Raw genomic sequence first — 19,692 nt, 5'->3', positions numbered from 1 at the left:
CTTTCGTTTGTAATATGACCCAAATTATTTTGCAACTGTCCAGTTTTAAAGCCCAGCCTTGTTTTCATTACACTTAATAACCACAGGAACAAAAGCAAATGAAAAAAGCCTTCAGCTCAATTCTTTGGGTACCGAACATTAAAACTCATGTAAAAGATTGTTTCTGCCAACATTCTTTCCAAGGTACTCACAGTTTTGAAAACAATTATTCAGAAGAATATAATTTACACAGAATAAAAGGGAAGGAGAGCTGATACTTAAAATGCACTAACTTTCTCACCATTGTAACAATCTATTGGCCAGTTTATATCAAAGGACAAGTATTTTGTAAAGACAAGAGAGCTTAGTTATTTCTTCAGTGTCTCAGGCCATGAAGCCCTACATGCAGGTCTCTTAATTTAGGATATTTTTCTTTTCTTTTCTTTTTTTATTAACATAGTTCTGTTTGTGATTGATTGAAATCTGTACCAGAAATTTATTCTTTGGAATATACCTGGAAATGCTATTAATCTTTCTAATTCTGTTGATAAGCAAGGACAATGAGACAGTTGAATTCTCCTCTAGAGAAGCTGAGAGGGGAACATGGAGGGGAGATGACACTTCTGTGATACATTTTTTATTTTACTCCTGCAGATGACCTATATTTTGACACATATCATAAATCTGTCTCCTATTTTATCTGTTATTTGAACAGATGAGCAGTGCTATTTGACTACAAAGGTATTTATGAGTAAGGAAAGGGTCTTAAACATGTGGTAACAAAATACAGGGTTCCCTATATTTAAATATATATCTACTCTCCACATTTCTCATATAACTAGAGAAGAAATTCAGTCTGAAGAAACTATGATAACAATGCTGAATCACCTTGATTGTATTGCTAATTGTTCACATCAGCAGAATTAGGAAATACTTTTAATGCTATTTTAGCTATGTGCCTTATACAAATTTTGATAACAGGGGCTTAATGTAAGAGTAGCTGTCCTTGTGCATCCCAAAAGACAATTTAGCCCAATATTCTGTCTCCAACCATGGCCAAATGATGCTCCAGAAAGAGTGGAAGAACAGGGAAATAATACAAATTACTTTCCCTAAGTGTCCTTACAGTTTCTATCAGTTTGCATGGTAGGGTCTTTTGTAGCCAAATATAATTTGTTTACTTAGTAACCGTCTATGGATTTCTCTTCTACAAACTTGTCTTGTGTCTCATTTAACTGTTTTATGTATGGATGTGCACGTAAGTGTCTATGTACGTATATACTTACATACACACACACAAGTACAGATACATGTACGCAGATAAACGCTTCTCACAAGGTATTGCAAACACCTTCATTGCAGCAAGGACAGGTTATATAGATATTGTAGGAAGAGGCATCTCTTTTTCTTTCCTTTTTCTATTTCCCTTTTTCTCCCTAGTAGTTTAATTTTGATGCCAAGTAGCTCTTGCATTAGGGGGAACTGAAATACACCCTTTTCATACTGCTTGTGATTTTTTTAGACCACTTACACCTCCTTTCAGATATCCCTTCACCACACTAAAAGCTGATACATTTTTTCCTGGTGTGGAGAAGTAATTTGATAATCTTTTTGTACTTCTCTGAACCTTTATTAAGTCCACCTCCATCCTTTCTGATTCCCATTTTCTTGCCTTTGTCTTATTTCTGCAGTTACTGATTTTGGAATGCATTTTCTAACAATTCTTTTACAGGAAACTGTTCTGTGCTAATTGTACCAGAGCCAGCATCTTCCAGGAATGGGAAAAAACCTACCTTTCTTCCAAGGTCATACCTAGCTTTGATATGGATACAGAACAGGATCACAATCTGTTACAATTGGCTCACATGCATAGCAGTTAGGTGTGCCAGCAACACAAGTGTGGAACCCACCTGTCAAATGAAGATTTCATTAAATAGGTGGTATATTGGTGCACTGTTTTGGGGGGGTTGGTGGTTTTGTTTTGGTTTTGAGGTTTTTTTGTAATTGCTACAAAATTTCCATATAGGTTTTCAAATGACAGTCAAGTCTTCAGTCAACTAATTTGATCCAAATAATAGAAAAAAGGATCATCATTGCAGAGAAAAGACTACTTGGCCCTAGCAGATAATCCCAGCACAATACCAGGACAAGAAGAGAAATGCAGTCTATCAGATAGGTGTAATTTGAAGTACCTCACACGGATATCATTTTATGGGACAGATCTGATACATCATCTTATCTGCACCATAAAAAGAACAGCCTTGGGGGTGTGTGTGTGGTGTGTCTCCTATGTATTTACAGTGCCCATGACCAATTAGTTCCTATCAGAGTATTTAAGATAGGGAGCAGGAAGAAAATTCCTCCCTTTATCTTCTCTTCCTCTAACATCTTCTAACAAGATGGCTTTCCCTGAGATCAACACTTGGTTCTGTTACAGAAGTCTCCCAGTGAGGATTTTTAGGTGATGAGGATATTATAGTCATTCTTTGATGAAAAAAAGCACATCTAATCATAATTCTCACACTCCCACTACTATTGGTCAGAACATGATTTTCATTTCTTTAACCACCCATATGAAAGTTCTTTTGAGTAATTAAAAAAGTCAGATAATTCATTAACAGATAACAGATAATTCATTAACAAATAAGCTATTTATCAGTTAACATAAACTATAAGGCTGGTTACAGCCATTCAGCTGGTACCACTTAGATGTCACCTGATTTAGCTGTATAAAAATACAGCACAGTTTTCTATAGATAACTGATTTTATCAGTGTCTCTTTGTGTTCTTTATGTAAGGTAATAACAGTAGTGGTTCAAGATCAAGATATACAAGGTTAGCATACTATGGACCAGGCTTTCAGAGGCTTCAGCAAGGTATTTCATTCATTTGCAGAGTAGAGAGGTATTCAAATTGCGGGCAAATCAGGCCCACTGACATTGGAGATTGTGGATCTGCCGTGATTAGCATTTTTCTCTGCCAAGAATTTTAGAAAGGAAAGCAGAAGCCACTGCTCAGCCATTTTCTGTGACAACTAGAAGCAGTGATTTAGACATTTGACATGCTATATATAGCATTTTTTATTTCCTTCTTTAGTTTATGAACTTTGCCACACCTTTTGGGAGAACAATGGGCTGCAAAATATGTCTGCACTGTCACATTTAAAAAATGCATATGAAAAAGCCCTGTCAGTGCTCCTTCCTGTATTCAGGAAGGTGCGGTTAAACAGCAGATTGCATACCTTACTTTAAGCAGCTGAAAGGTCTTCCCCAGGAATGGCAACCTGCAATAGCAATAGGAAATATAAACTGGGCTGGCAAAAGTTAATCTGTAAAACACAACATAATCCCTCAGGCATTCTGGTATGTCATATCAGACTTACTGAAATGTTGTACGCACTTTAACAGTAACACAACCTTTTGAAAGTGGCTTTAACTTGAAAGTGGCTTTAACTTGTTATTCATCTGCACAACAGCTGTTGCTACCTGATATTACAAAATTACTTTTCTCTATATGTATTTTAATTACTCGTTATAAAATTCTGAAAAATACAATATAAGAAGAATTCTATATGTGATACCTAAATATTAATTTAGACATTGATGAGACCAATATCTGTATATTATAGTAAAAGAGCTGTGGCACTATTCTCTCTTCAGTGAATATTTAGAGAGTACAAAAGCTGTAGCAATTGTGTTCCCTCCCATGAAAAATATAACTTGGTGGTTAAAGTAGTCTGCTGGTAAAGAAGGGCTGCTGTCAAAATGAGAAATTACTTGCACTTGAGGCTAGACATAGGTTAAATGACTTTTCCAATTGGTAGGCTGTTGTTTTTTCATCCTGTCCTTTGAACGGGTTAGACATGCTTGGAGATGAGCCTTGCATGTGGATTAAGCAGAGGAATTCTGACTTTTTGAACACCAATGGAGGGATAAAATTGTTAAAAACGGCTCTCAGGTACTTGGCACTGTGAGTAGTTGCCCTTTGCAAGGCTGCCAAGGACATTTCTTATATACCTTTAAACAGACACCTTAATATAAGCTAGGATGCCATGGAGAAAGGGAGTTTTCATCTGTAGTTTGTTTTTATTTTGAGATGTGTCTAGGAGCAGGACCAGAATCTTCAAGGGAAAGTTACAGAAATCCTATAGGAGTAACCTGCTCATGGAAAAAAAAATAAAATAATCATACTCTTTTTTCTCCCTCTCTTCTCTGTTGCAGTGACGAATGCTGCTGAGGGTTCACACAACCATTTCTAGTCTGGTTCTGAGTCATACGTACCTCTTAGTAAGGGTGTACCCATAGGCAAGATGTTCCCTTGGATAATTATTTTGACCAGGGGTGAAAAGTACCTTTGTATATAGAGGTAGCACAAGTCTAAGCATCCCCTTATTTTATGACTGAGAATTAAGGGAGGAGCAGTCCTGTGTTAGTCACCTTCAAAAGGAAGGTGTCACCCTATGCTTGAGCACCACTTCCTTTTCTATGTAAATTAGTATTACATTGGCTGCCCTGGGTTCTTTTTTCCTTAAATGACCCTTCTCCTTTTAACTTAACCTGATAGAACTGCTGCCTACTTATACAGGTGATCTTAGACAAGGCTGAAGCAAGAAAAATGTGTGGACGGCACAGATGTGCAACCTACCTCGCAGATAATGGTTACATTAACTAGCTGCGTCTGCCTGCTAAATGCTGTCTGGCAGCTGGCCATCATCCACTGTCAACACCTACCTATATGTTTTAGAGTGTCTAGTTTTAGTCATTTTTTGCCATGAGTTGTGTTGAACACAATTCACTTTGGAAAAATCAGATCCAATGAGTAAGACCACACTGGTTAACTAAGTAGGGGTAAGGCCTGGGCTTCAGCAATAGCCACTGTTTGTCCATCCCGCTATCATGCACAGTGCTTGACACAGTTTTGTTCCTGCCAATTAGTTGTCTCTGAAAAAACCCTTGCACGTGGATCTCTCCTATTAGAAAGCCTGACTGTTTCCAATAGGACTATTGATGAGGCCACGTGGTTCTTTTTGGAAAGTAAGTTTAGTGATATCGGTACAAACCACGCTGTCACTTGTCATCTGGGACTGGGCTTTGGGATGTTTGACTTAATAGGATAAATGTAGCTATTTTACCTGTATCTTGAATCTAAAAAACTTAAACAGCACTTGCTAGAATATCTTTAAATCTTTTGGAAGGACAGTTATAATAATACCATCTTATAACCCAGAAAACAATAGTTTATCAATCATACTTGGGAAGTCTAAAGTATTAAAAGGACTTCTCTTTTGGAGGACTGAGTATATGAAAAAAAAATGCATTCACTAATGTATTCCTCCTTTTCTGGGAGGAGCCACAGAATGGTATTTGTCCAAAATAATGTCTGCTGGGTCATTGCTCATTCCCATCTATCTCTTGTGAATCTACATAAAAGCTCAATAAGAATGTGGCAGTAGTGTAATATTTTGAAGTATGTTTTGTACTTAAACATGTAAATTAAATTAAATAACACTGAATAAGCTATTCAAATCTAAATGATGGCATTTCTGAACCAGTTATGTTCTCTTTTCTGCCAGTGCTCTATTTTAAAATTCAGCATCCCCTACTTTCAGTTTCTTAGGAGGCATTTTAAGAATTCTTTGGATGACCAATAAGCCTACGCTATTTAAAAAGAGCTTGTTAGGAATGGCCTCCAAAATATGCTAGAGTTCTAAGTAGCAAGAGATAGTGACCTCTGATTACTAATCAGTAATGTGTCCCTACTGCTTGTTATTAATGAATCTAAACCAGAAGTTATTGTAAGGAGGAATTCTCAGACATTTCTTGTTTTCTCTCATAAGTCATATCAAACCATGCACTCTGCTAATGTAAATCAAGCTGTCAGAATGATTTTGGAGGAGTTATATCCCATTATATCAGCTTAGGATGTGGCCATTTATGTTTGTATATTTTTCAGAGAAGTTCTTCTTTGTCCTTGAGAGAATGGCAAGAAGAAGCAGAGTATGTAGCCAGCTCTCAACAAGCAGATTATATAGGCATTATGGTTATAGGTAGATATGAAATGAGTTACTGTTGTTACTGGTTGAACTAAAAAAATTCCTTCAGCTCTGATAAATCAATAGTAAAGCATGGCCCAGCATGGTGATTAGGTAAATTACATCCTTTGGTTAGAAATCACTGGTTGTCAATACAGTGATTAGGTAAATTACATCCTTTGATTAGAAATCACTGGTTGTCAATACAGAGGCACATACTCACTTCTACTTTTTGCATTGCTTTTTTGACACTGCTAAAAAATCTGTGTCCAGAATACTGTATATGCTTCAACTGGGGAATAAGGGAGACAATATTCGAATTCTGATATGGGCTAACAAATTAAATTAAGCTAATTCCCACTGTGCATTTCTCATGAAGAAAGACATCTGTTTCATTTGCAAGGCATGTGTGTCACAGTTGTAAAATTGTAGTATGTCTGTAAAGAGATGCATTCACAACATTTTCTTCTTGATCATAAAAAGATAAACATATAAAACAGTGTACCTGAACATGCCAGGACTGCTACAGGTATTTTTCATATTCAGAAACACAGAAGTGAGATGTATGAAGTTCAGAAATGTTTGCTTGTTTGTGTTCATTAATTCTGAAGCGTGTGGTAGTTAGTAGTTTATACTTGGTATTGTCTTGACTGCTGCTCTGCTTCATCAGCTCTATTTCATCAGATATAACCAATGTTTAGACAACTTGGTGCTATTAAGTACCAAGCCTATGAAGATGTAAACATCAACAAAAGTAAGGACTAGAAACATGGCTAAAGAGAAACTAAGTTAACTTGTGTCAGTTTTCTTCACTTTCACAAAAGACAATAGGACTAAAGGTTACCCAGCGTCTTGCATAATGGCATCTCACATATTTAATTACAAAAGCTATCCAGATACAAAATAAGTGAGGGTTTGTATAAAATACATTGAATAGATTCTGTATCTTAAGCATAACCATAGGGTTATTAAGATATATGCATAGATACAGTCCTATTATCCTATAACAGTCCCATAAGGAAGTTATTGATTCCCTGCTGTTGTGTTTGTTAATAGTAAGGCACTTGTTAGCCTACAGAGAAATGTACTGCAGCCATTTTAAAGAAAGGAAAGGGAAGGCAGTCTCTTCTCCCTTTTCTGTTTATTACTGCCTGTGCTGAAGGAGAATGCAGATGGGCAGAGATAAGAGAGACTTACAACAAGATCTCGTGTGGGAGTTTCCCTCCCCAGATCTTTTGCCTCTGCCCACATACTCAAACAGTGCAAGTGCTTAATGCATATTGGATTCCAGTGTATGTAACACTTCTGCAGAATTTTCCTTTGATGAAATACGGTGTTTCTTCATGCTTACCTGCATAAAATACCTGAAACCCTTTAGCTGAGAGTCAGCCCTGTAACTCTGCAATGTACATTTCTGTGGGAAATTCAAACGACTGCAGCATATTTTTCCAAATAGTAATTGCTTGGGTTTTTTGTTTCAAGGTCTGAAAGTGTTTCATTTTGTGAAACCCAGCCCTACTGCACTTGAAAAGTACAGCAAACACAGAAGTGTAACAACTCACCTGTACTTTTAATTGATCTGGTATTTCTACAAGGTGCCACCCTTTTCCACACCTCCTACCTCCTCCTTAAGTGACTCAGCCTCGGAAGGAGAAACCTCTTGGCTTTTCAGACAGCTGGATGGGGAAGGACAATTCAGCTCTCTGTCTGCCTTGACTGTACCTCATTTTCAGATATCTACAGGTTGACTTACCATACTGAGCCACTCTAGGACACTAACTTCTAGGTAAGGACATTTACTTTTCTGGGTTTATATTCCATGTATGGAAAGTTCTACATTTGCAGGTGTTCTGTGATTTCTTAGTGTCCAATTTACGATCCTGTTTCAAAGAATCTTATTTTAAAGAAGTGTGGAGAACTTGACTAAGAAAATTTAACCCTCAGAGTGTTTCATTTTAGGTTCATTTCAGATTCCTTGGACCTTTCTGACATCTTCTCTTGGCCATACTGGCTTAATTACTTCATATATACATTATACTGCTCATTATATTTTATTCTAATGCTATTTCCCTGCTGACAAGCTCACTGTTCAGACCACTTTTTACCAATGGCTGTTTTAATGTATTTTTTGCACTCTCCTTAGTTTTGTTGTTTCTTTATTCTTTCTTTAGAATCCTTATCTAAAATTAAAAAGCATTAAAAACCTCATTTACGTGAATTTGCTTCACATGCATAATTTTAGAAAAAAAATTGCAACAGCTTGTTTTCATTTCCACCATAGCAAAAGAGACAACAAAAGTACCCATTCTCCTGTGACACAATAAAATACCTTTACATGAAGTGAACTCATTTATAAGTAGGAAGGGTTCTTTACTAAAAATATAGAAAAGTGAAAGAGTTGGGAAAAAAAAAACAAAACCCAACCAAAACCATTATTAAAATTATCACTCCCCCTTCTACAATCCATTAAAAAAAAAAAAGAACTAATTTAAACTGATCACATATTACTAATTTGCAAGCATGTGCAAATTTAGGTTTTGACTTAGCAGCTGATTTTACATTAATGACAGTACCAAAGCTTAATTTCTTTCAAAACAGAATCTCCTCCGCCCACGTCCTGAAAAACCAGTTTTGAGCGCTCTTTCAGCTACAAATAGATGATCTCTGCCACACATTCATGTGTTCTCTAGTCCTACCTTGCCTGTTCTAACCTTGCCTGTTTTCTCTTTCACTCACATACACATTATTTCTATTCTCTGTGAGAGCTGTTATTAACTCTGTGGCCTAAACTGTAAAGTACTTATTTAAGCACAATATATTATTTCCAGAACTTTGCAAATGTATTATATGGCTACTGCCCGGACATGCAACTCCTGGAAAAAAAAATAAAAATCATTCTAGGAACACATTTTTGTTGTTCTTTAATGTCTACAAAATAAATGTAATTATTTTTACCTGTAGTTTTCAGCAAAAGGACAAAAAGACTAACTAATAACCAAAAAAAGAGAATAATGTTACTTACAATTTTGAAGCATATAAATTATACTCAAGAAGGGTTTTTTTAAGCTCCGAGTACACACTTGGTACTATGCTGAGTTAGCAACACCATGGTTCTTTCTATTTCATGTCCTGGCCTACAGTTTTGAGTGACAGCACTGGACACTGGTGACAATTTCGTAGGGAAAAATGTACAGCCCAGTTTATACATGCGGAACCGCACCTGATAAAGTGGGACTTGAGGGCTGACTGACTGAAATAGTAAGTTGGAAAGTATGAAGGATGGTACAGCCTTGGCTGGCTCTAACTGTGATGGTGATCTGGAAAACAATCTTCAATCAAGAGGTACAGCCACGTTTAGAAATAAGAATTCTTATTTGAGCTGAAGTATAGGTAGCCCAGTAGCAGCACTTCTGATATCTGGGGGGAGAAATGACGGATGTAGAGAACAGCAAAATTGATATTGACTTCCAAACCAGGAAGATTTCACTCACAGACTTATGGGTGCCTAGCTAGAAGGACAACTGTAATTATACGTCTCCTCATTGCCTTTTTTCTGAGGCCTGGAGATCTTTACCCTGTATCAAGTCATTTAATAATTTTCTTGCTCACACATATTACTATATTCAAGAAAAATGATGACGAAAATAACACAATTTGCTGACCTGACATGAAAGTTATTAGCTAAAGGCAAGGAAATACTATCAGTGTACTTTATAACTGTGATTAAGTAAGATCAAATGTTTGTGTTTTTTTTAAATGCCCTATTCTCCACATTCATCTCATATAAATTAAAACAAGCCAGGTAGTATAGGTTTAATATTAACTATTACAATGGGGGAGAAAATAAACCCAAACCAACCAAGCAAGCCTTCATTTTATTTGTCCACCAATAGTTACTCTATCCAAAATTTCTCCTGGACCACAGTAAAAGCAAGCAAATGGGTTAAAACACAAAGGATGTGGGAAATTGATTTCCTAATATTTTATTAGATTTCCGATGGGATAATTTTAAAATTTTGAGCTCTGATTACGCCCAAGATACTGAACATTTAGCTTACTTCTGAGCAGAACATCCCTTAAAAATATTACATTTTGGTGGAAGGTTTCCCATTTGGGATAAATAAAGATTCTTTCTCATATGGCAGATATTAGATACTTTTGAAAATCAGTCAGCAATCTGTGGCTGTGTAGAGCCATGTATAAAACACCTGCTGCCGTTTAATGCAGACATGTCAAACTCAGTATCTTTTCTACCATCCAATGCAGCATGAGCAGCTGGAAGACAGGAAAATTCTATTTTGCTTAAAACTAGCTGTTCATCTACAACTTTTGGTGTCACTCAGTTCATTAATAAGGAAGCTTGATATTTTAGGCATTCACATTTGGCAATGTTTTAGATGAAAAGCTTCAGTATAAAAACAAATGTTTTGACTTTTAGGAGAAGATTCACCTCCCTTGACACTCCCTCACTACATGTGTTGAGTTACTTTATATGCAGGGTGATAATATGTGGTACCTCTAACCTGTGGAAAGATATTCTTGGAAGCAAAATACATATCAACTAAATATTTATAAACAAGGTTTTAATCACTGTCAGCTAGAAATCAAAGAACAAAGACTTTTTCGGTTGTAACTAGTTCAGTCTGATGTGGAGAACACGATTCTTACAAGAAATGTTTGTGTTATGTATTTTTCTTAATACAGCAATGCATACATGTGAAACCTAACTATGTAGAAAGCTACAGCCAAGAATAGAAGAAAGAAGGCAGGAGGACTCTGTATTGGAAGTATGGGTGTGTTCACACGAGCTGAAAACTAGTAGGTCTAGCTTTGAGAATTTAAGACAGGCCTGAGGTCTTCTGCTGGTCAGTCGCTATAAGAGGTGGAAAGGAGATACAGAAATGTGAATATGGTTATTTGTGATAAAATCAGAACTGGAGACCTGTGCTGCTTTCTGAATAACTACCTGCCATCTTGGAGGGGCATTTGACTTTCTCTGAAGTCAGGTCTGAAGTTTTTTCTGGATTTCTTTGGGACTGAATTTGGATTTCCCAAAAAATGGGAGAAGGTCTAAATCCAGGACTGGCATGTCTTTACACTTTGGGGAACTGCTCATTGGACTGGCTGGGGCAGTGTTAATTTTCTTTTAAGGCTTCCCGATGTTGTTTTTAAATTCAAATTATGCTGGAGCTGCATTCCTGTTTGTTTTTGTTTTGCATTCCAGCTGAGTTGTTTTGCTTCAGTGGTTGAGCTCTTATTAAGAATGCCTGAACATAATTTACTGCTATGGGATACTATAGAAGCCTATAACTTCTCTGTCTTGCAATTTCATTTACAAAGTCCAAAACAACCTTTTCTTTTTTTTTTTTTTTTTTTTTTTAATCTTCTTTGAACCATGGGCTAAAGATAAGCAGTTCATTGACCTGTTTGAATAATGTGGTGGTTCCAGATCTTTATGAGCCCTAAGTTTTTAAACTCATGTGATCCTCACATCTTCTGTCCATTCCCCTTTCCACATACACAGATATACACACTTAATCCACAATAGTGAAAACCAAGAAAAGAATGCTTTGATGAATTGTATTCTTCCTCTTTATGCAAGATTCTTCTCAGTTCAAGATCCCGAAATTTAAATCTTACTCTGATGATTCTTGATTGTCTGTGCTAGAGATTAAAGTAGGAAAATCTTTTTAATTTATGTTTTAAATTTGAATGGCTTGATGTTTGATAGACAACTTGAAAGTCTGCAAGCAAGAAGTAAACCTTGAGGACAATATGGCAGTATTATGTAGGACTAAAATTTCAGAATACCTGGCACATTTTCAATGCTGACTGTAGAAGGGAGTGTGCCTTTTCTTACATTCATTTATGCATGCTACTTTCAAATTGCCAGACTAAGTAGTAGTTTATGCCGGATGCTGTACATATGTGCAGCAGAAATATTGTTTTGCCCTAAAAACATTTTAAAAAATTAATACAGAACAGGAGGCAAAACACAGTTTTAATTAAATGATGGAGGATAAAAGAAACGTGCTTGCTGGACTTTCTTTTTACATGCATAGATACAAGCAGGAATTGTGTCATTAATACATTTGTAGTTATTCTGTCGATTTTAAAGACAAGCCTCAAGATGTATGGACTTTCTACTTTGGTGATAGTTTCTATTTCAGAGCAAATGTCTGAGGCTCTCTTGTTCAATTTTAGCAAAGGTGTATGGTACTTCCTTGCCAGTTCTGTGAGAAATTGTTTCCATCATGAATCTGTGGAAAGGAAGGCAATAGTATAAGATGAAGCCTCCTAGCAGTTTCCTCTCATTTTTAGTGAGAAATATTTGAGTTGCAAAATGTGTATTTTTAACAAGATTTTCTAAGCCTTAGAATGATGACATTTGGTTTAATTTCCACAAAAGGCGGCTCCATTTTCTAAGTTTTATGATTCACTTCCCTTGGGAAATGGCTTTAAAAGTTTTTATTAGAAAATATTTCCTTCTTCTTCTCTAGATGAAAAAGTCACAGCACTCACTGCCTGTGAAACGTACTGAAATATCAAGCTTCATATTGTCATGGGACTGACTGAATTAAGAACCAGTATCAGATGTCCAGCTGTTGCTAAGCTGAAAACATAAATAAATCAGAGTCCTCTCTATCATCTTGTGACACTTCAGGAAAATTTATCGCAAGATTGATTAGTATTTAAAACTGATTGCTTTGATAACCTACCTGAATGGTTTCTAGGAAATGCAGAGCATAGCTGCTCAAAACCTTATACCAGTCACTTTGAAAGATATTTATGACCTATTGCAAAATAAATAAGGCTCATCATAGCCCTGAGTATACTTTTATTCAGTGGAAGAAAGATCCAGCAGTCACACGTTTTCTACACACACTGTGCCAATGCATGCTTGATACAAACAGCTTAGTTTTAAAGAAAGGAGTGTGGTCAGAGCCTTCCAATCAACATTCCATAATTTTCAACTCTCACAAACACCTGGAATTTCATGACTGGGTATGATATATGCAGACTTTTGGACTTCAGCATTATTTTTTCTATTTATATCTTTACTTTCTAAAGAGATCTGTATTTCTTTACATCCAGATATTGATTTCCTACGTTCTTTGCTTGGTAATGATAAGCTTTTTTAGGAATTGTCTGGCAGTAAAAACATAAAAAAGACAAATCCGTTCCAAGTGCAATTCATTGTGTGTAAATCATAGTTTTATATGGTTTATTGACAGTGTTACTTTTGGTACTTTTGCTAAACTTTTTGCCAAAATTAAACATCTTTTTCACCTTCCATTAGTAAAGAAACAGCCACAGGCACCAGACTCTCAATCCACTCTATATTAAGTGAGTGAGCAATACACTCTACATCTGCAAAACAAGCAGGACAACTATGTCATTGAGAGAACCGAGAATGTTTCTGACTTTTAATGACTGCTTCTGTCACAAAATATGTTTTCCAGTGCTTCTGTAAATTTTAAGCAGCCTGACCTGTGGAGCTGGTTGGGAGCTTCCCAGCTTAACCTTGTTTTCTTGGAAAATGCTGCTTTTCAAAAAGGAATTCACTTGCAAAGAGGGTCAGTTAGTCCACATTCTTCAATGTTAGGATTGCTTTTTTTTTTTTTTTTTGACTTAAGGGAGAATTTTTTGTCATTGAAATGTCATTACATTCTGCTTGATGCTTTCTCTAGAAAAGCTGATGTAAAAATCCAGTTTCAAAGCATGACGTGAAATCCTTTGAGTGGCTCAACCCCCAAATAATTATTTTTTCTTAAATCGGCCAGTCTTGGAGACTCAGTTTTTGACCTGATTTGAGATAAGGGAAGAAGTCAGTGACCGGAAAACTGCTTCAGTGCAGAACCACTTCTGTCCTGGACCCCCAGCTGCAGGCCATGGAAGCTGTGAGACCTGTCAGCGGGGCTGGGTGAGCCCATGTTAGCTTGAGGCAGTGCTCTGAGCCACAAGCTGATAACATCTTCCCATGAAGCTAATCAACTCACCCCAATCTTCATTACTTTGTCTTGCCTTCCAAATGCTATTACCACCGCACATGTTCTCAGACAAGGAGCTCCTAACAAGGAAAAGGAGGGAGAGGCAGTGTGACAGGCAGAAACACAGGGCAGGGATACACATAGTCATCACCAGGGAAAGAAAGGCCACTTCTGTGCCTGAGCTTTAGTTCAAAGAGGTCAGCAGCTATTAGACTAAACTTGCACGAGGTGGCAAATGAATTTAAAGTGTCTTTGGGGATGATTCCTAATCTCACTGCCAACTCTTCTTTTGTTGTTGTTATTGCTGTTGTTTGTTTGTTTTTCATGTTTTCTTTTAGATTCCCACAGAACGACACCCTGCTGAAAAAAATGTCAGCTTTCAGCATACGAAAACAGGCTCCTCACAAAAGCGGTAATACTGAGTCTTCTTTATTTTCTGCTCTTAGGGTACTTACAGATTGAGGCATAGCCTCTCCTTTCCAAGCATTGCCATGCTCATCGTGCAGCTCCTTCACAGGACATACCAACACTGTTAAGCTGTGATGGGCTGGTTATTCGATTCACACCAGGACCTGCTTCAACCACAAAGCTAGCAGTGGTGTTTGTAAGGTTTCACTGCAGAGAATCAGGCTAAACCACCATGCTGGGCAGGGTAGTGTGCTGGAGCAGGGGAACCAGTGTGGTGCAAGACAGTGGTTCCCTCCACTGAGCCCTGTGGTTGCTTTGGAGATCCCACAGGAGCATGGCAGCTTGGAAGGCAGCAAACAGATGGTCTTGGCATCGTCCCATTGTCTCACTTGGGGAAAATGAGAAGAAATCGACGAAAATTAGAATAGGAGAAGGGAAGAAAAATGTGATTTAATCATTGTCAGATAGGATTGTTTGCTCCTTTTGAGGGACGAAACTCGAGGAGGGCTGGAGTTTGCTTCTATACAGAGAAATATCAAGAAACAAACTGGAAACCCGATGAAATTTTCCATTTCCCTGGAACCTGCAAAACACTTCTAAAGACTGAAAGGTTTTGAGGTACATGAGGACATGGTTTGGGTGGGATATGCCAAACCTAAGTACAGGAAAATGCATGCAGCCACTGTGGGAAGTAGCTTGGCTCTACAATGCTAAGGACATAAACTTCTTATTGTCAAGATAAGAAGGGGATAAGCTCCATCTGCCTCTGCTCATGTGACCTGAACTGTTATATCAGATCTATATTTAGTTTTTTAATTGAAACTTGGGAGGCAATTCATTAGACCGAAAATTAGTACTCTTCAACAAACCCAAAGCCTCATGCATTAGCAAATTGCTTCTGATGTTTCTTGAAAATAAAATGCAATATATATTCCTTGGCTGCTGCCTTTATAGGAGATTTTCCTAATTGCACTAAGTAATTAAGAAAGCCATAATTTCTCTGAAATCCAAGTGATTTTTTTGGGTAAGAGATAATAGTTTTCCTAAAATGTTATTGGAAAACAGCCAATATTGTACATGCAAGTTTAATTGTAATAGTTAGATATATACTGAGTACTTCTTGATTATATAGAAATTCTTCTATTATGTTTGTGTCATTGAAGAAATTTTCTTGAAGACTCAGAGGAGGTTAAGCCTGACAATAGAGCACAGATTAAAATGTATTATGGACAGTAGAAAGCATCTGGCTAAAACAGCTAGTTTGAAAGGAATGCTGGAATAATTTCCACCACTTTAGCTGCCCTCAGCTGTCCTCACCATAGAGAAGTTTTATCTCTGGAATGCATATGCTTGAACTCACATTTTTTCCTACTTTCCAAAATTAACTTTTTTTATTATTATTTTCAATGCAAATGATTGTACCAAGCATAAAATACCTAAATATTTATGAGAATAGGAAGGTACAGGTTTTAATATTAGATTTTCATTCAAATCCTTGATTACTGAATGTTACAAAGTTGGTGGTTTTCTTTCTATTAATACATCAAGTTCCTGTTATATCCCGACACTGCTAGTATTATCATTATATTCAAACCAGTAAATATTTAGAGCAAATGCACTTAAATTAGTCTTGTTTGCTAGTTACAGTTATCTCAGTTCTTGACAGTGACTATAAAACAATGCTATTGTTTAAATCAGTGGAGGTCCTTCTTTTCAGTTTGCTTATGTAGATAGATATTTTAATGAGCCACTGGAGCTATTCAAGTGAGGCTGGGATGTCTTCATTTTTTGAAGTCTTTAAAGTCAGATTTTAATAAATATTTTTAAGAGAAAAGCTAGGTCAATTGTCAGGGAACAGGCTGATGCAGAAATCATGCAGTAAGGATAGATGACTTTTTGTTCTCAATCTATCATGATTATCAGCACATTCTTACAAATCATAAAAGAAAGCCGAACATCGGCATCAGGGCCAAGAGACAGAAACACACATCCATGCTATCACAGCCATGCTTCTTAATGTTTGTCATTTCTCTAGCAGCTCAGTCTAACACAAGAAGAGCCAGAGAACATTTGCAGCTGCACAAACATGAATGAGGAGTCCAATCCTTTAGTTTGATCACTGTCCTTCTTGTCAGTGTCAGTATAGATGTATCTACAATGAATTGCAAGAGATAAGAGCAGACAATGTTTGGGTTACAGTGAGGTATACATTTAGACTGAATTTTATCTTTGCACTGCAGAGTTTTGCTTTCAGGAGAAAAATGTATTTAAAAAAATCAGTCTTGGCCATTGTCAGTCAAAATGATTTTTTTTTTTATGCTTCATTATAATTTGGTCTTCCACTCACTGTAGCTATTTGTAATCTTTTCATGTTAGTACTACAGCTGAAGTTCTTATATTAAAGCAAGAGCTACATTTTCTTATAAATTACAGCAGCAACACAGCTATGACAAATGATCTAATACTGACTGAATGTGTTTTCTGTGTGGTCTTTCTATACACAATCTTAATGGTCAAGTGTCCTTACTGAACACCAGATTGTGATATCTCCTAAAATCTGATGGTGTTAAACTCTTTTTGTGTGAACAGTCAAGGAGTGATGAATTCTTGCAGAAAATCACAGAGGTCTCCAAAGGAAAATCCAAGAAACTCAGTATTCTTCATCAGTCAGTTAGTTGATTAATTGGATTCTATTGACAAAAGTTTTGCATATTTAGTTTTTCAAGTTCTTTTCTCTGGGAAGGTTTGGGGCAAATATCATAATCCAAAGACAGATTTTCTGTTTGGGCTCAATTTCTAGTCTTCCATTTTAAAGGGGAAAGTTAAAACATCACATCAAGGAAGAAGTTCTTTACTGTGAGGGTAGTGAGGCACTGGAACAGGTTGGCCAAGGAAGTTGTTAATGCTCCATCCCTGGCAGTGTTCAAGGCCAGCTTGAACAGAGTCTTGGTTGACATGGTTTAGTGTGTGATGTCCCTGCCCATGGCAGGGGGATTGGAACGTGATGATCTTAAGGTCCTTTCCAACTCTATTCTATGGTTCTAACAATATTCCCCCTCACTTCAAATAGGCTGATGATATGAAACTTAGGTGAGAAGAAAACAAACTGAGGATATTAGATAATAGTCACTGATGTTGAGATAAATGTTAACTTTCTAATACAGTGAGGAAGTTATATTCTCACAAATAAAATGAACATTGTACTGATACTTACTTAACATACTAAATATCAGCATTGTTGGACAAAGATATTTTAGGTTGCTTTCAAAAGTAAATGAGTCTTCCATTTTCACACAGTGTATAAGTGTATATGGGAGTTCCTCCCAATAAGGTGAAGCCATACACCCATTTTAGTTAAATTTGACATAAGGTTATAGGTCTTACATGTATTGCTTTTTATTAAAAGTTTAGTAAAACTAGGTAGCTGGTTAGAAAATGAACTGTTCATTCAGGCACTGAGGAAAAAGCTTCAGAAGGAGCATGACCCTTCTAAGAAACCTGAAAATACACACACACTGGGCTGTGGGTGTCGGTGGAGGACCATGTGATCATCTCCAGATTAGCTTTGCTTTGAAATTTGCATCCTGTCACACGTCTGCAAATTCAAAACCCACAAACACTGCCTCAGGAAATAGTATTCATTAGTTTGACTTTCCTGGAATTATTTTTCTCTGTGTGTTTCATAATCAATTTATCAGATTTGTGATATTTGTTTACATTAAAAGTATATGAAGCTGTTTCATATTAAGGATGAAACTGAATTTAGTCTTGTAAATTGGGCTTCTGCAGTGCCTTGAAGTTTGAAGTGACTAAACCACAAACTTTCAAAGCAAATTGTGTGCACTAAACAGGAATGACAGCTGAAGAGTCAAACGCTGAGAAACATTTACATATTTCAGCCTTTCTAATAGTACATTAAGTTTCCAAAGTTATTCTATATGTTCCTTTTCAAGACATGTTTCTCTGCATTTGCAGATAATAAGAGCCCCTCTGTTGCAATTAAAAGCAGACAACAGGCTACTCATGACAGTAACAAACGACGGACCCTTTTGCAAGATAATAGCTGGATAAAGAAGAGGCCTGAAGAGGAAAAGTAAGAAAAATATGAAATATATTTCTTGTGTATTTAGTTCAGTATGCCATGTACATTTTCTTGGAGTGTCTACTTTTTCATGAATGGTATCAACAGGAATTACATTAACTTAGTCAAATAGCTAGCATTTGCTTTTCCTGATGAGGTATTGATTGCCTTTTGGAAGTAGTTTGCTGGATTTTCACTATGTTTTTCATTGGGACTTTTGAGTGCTGATCATTTAATGAAAGGCTTCTGCTCTACAAGAAAAATCCCACACTTCATATATTTAGGTTGCAGGACTAATATCTAATATTTTCCTTTTACAAGCATGAAGATTATAAATCTTGACAAGTTCTTTTAAGGAGCTTAAACCAGGATCAGTTGAAATTCACTCTAATACAAACTAGGACTTCCATTACAGTAAAAACTCCACCATGAGAGTAGGCTTTCATTATTCGGCACATGAACAGCATGTAGGAAGAGATTATTCTTACTCCAGAATGTCTGGAATCATCTAATGCAGAGATATGTAGCTGGTGTGATTATAGTAGTAGCAGAAAGCTGTGAAATATGATTGAGGACAGAAATGTTTTGCCAAGAAACAATTTTCTATTTTGATATTCAAATTTTAATTAACTACTGTCTTTCTTTTCCTTGAAGTGCTGATGAAAACTATGGAAGAGCTGTGCTTAACCAATACAAATCTCAAGATAGCCTACACAGGTACAGCATAGAATACAGAATTTCTAATGATATTGTCAAAGAAAACTGAGTGTCCTTTTACTATATCCTGTTTCTAGCAAGAACTTGCTTTGTTCAATTTTAGTCTATGCATCTTTCCCCTGTAAATCTGACTCCAAAGTCAATAACTGTTAGGTTGATCATTGCAATTCATGCAGGGTTGGATGTGTTGACACCTGATGGTCTGAAATAATGTGTATCTTGAGACCTGTATATTCTTATTTTTTGGTGATGACTTGTTTAATAAAAACAGTAACCAAAGTGGCATTTCTAATCTTATTTATAGCAGTGCCACAAGTGAAAAGGAAGATCAGAAACCTGTACTTGGACGTTACAGGTCCGATACTACCCTCGACAGGTAGGGATCTTTTCTGTATATATTGTATTTTGTTATTCTCATACCTGTGCAGAGGTCTTAAAAATGAAAGCATGAATGAAATCAGTGGGGTTTTAAAATTTCATTATTT

The 19,692-nt window shown here is 36.5% G+C and overlaps 1 protein-coding gene across 1 annotated transcript in view; it reads left to right on the top strand.

Moving 5' to 3' along the window:
- The first annotated feature begins 7,630 nt into the window (after nt 1–7,630).
- SCEL (sciellin) overlaps nt 7,631–19,692 on the top strand; it is a 47,155-nt gene continuing 35,093 nt past the window's right edge. Inside the window, exons 1-5 of the mRNA XM_061367709.1 lie at nt 7,631–7,796; nt 14,340–14,413; nt 18,385–18,502; nt 19,145–19,207; nt 19,512–19,583. Coding sequence (XP_061223693.1) covers nt 14,371–14,413; nt 18,385–18,502; nt 19,145–19,207; nt 19,512–19,583 — 296 coding nt within the window. The 5' untranslated portion in view covers nt 7,631–7,796; nt 14,340–14,370. The remainder of the gene's footprint in view (nt 7,797–14,339; nt 14,414–18,384; nt 18,503–19,144; nt 19,208–19,511; nt 19,584–19,692) is intronic.

Source organism: Neopsephotus bourkii, unplaced genomic scaffold (genome assembly GCF_033783945.1).
Source record: "Neopsephotus bourkii isolate Nb327-2 ecotype Australia unplaced genomic scaffold, CSIRO-AGI_Nbou_v1 NB_1394, whole genome shotgun sequence".
NCBI lineage: Eukaryota > Metazoa > Chordata > Aves > Psittaciformes > Psittacidae > Neopsephotus > Neopsephotus bourkii.
This window is presented reverse-complemented; position numbering and strand designations above follow the sequence as displayed.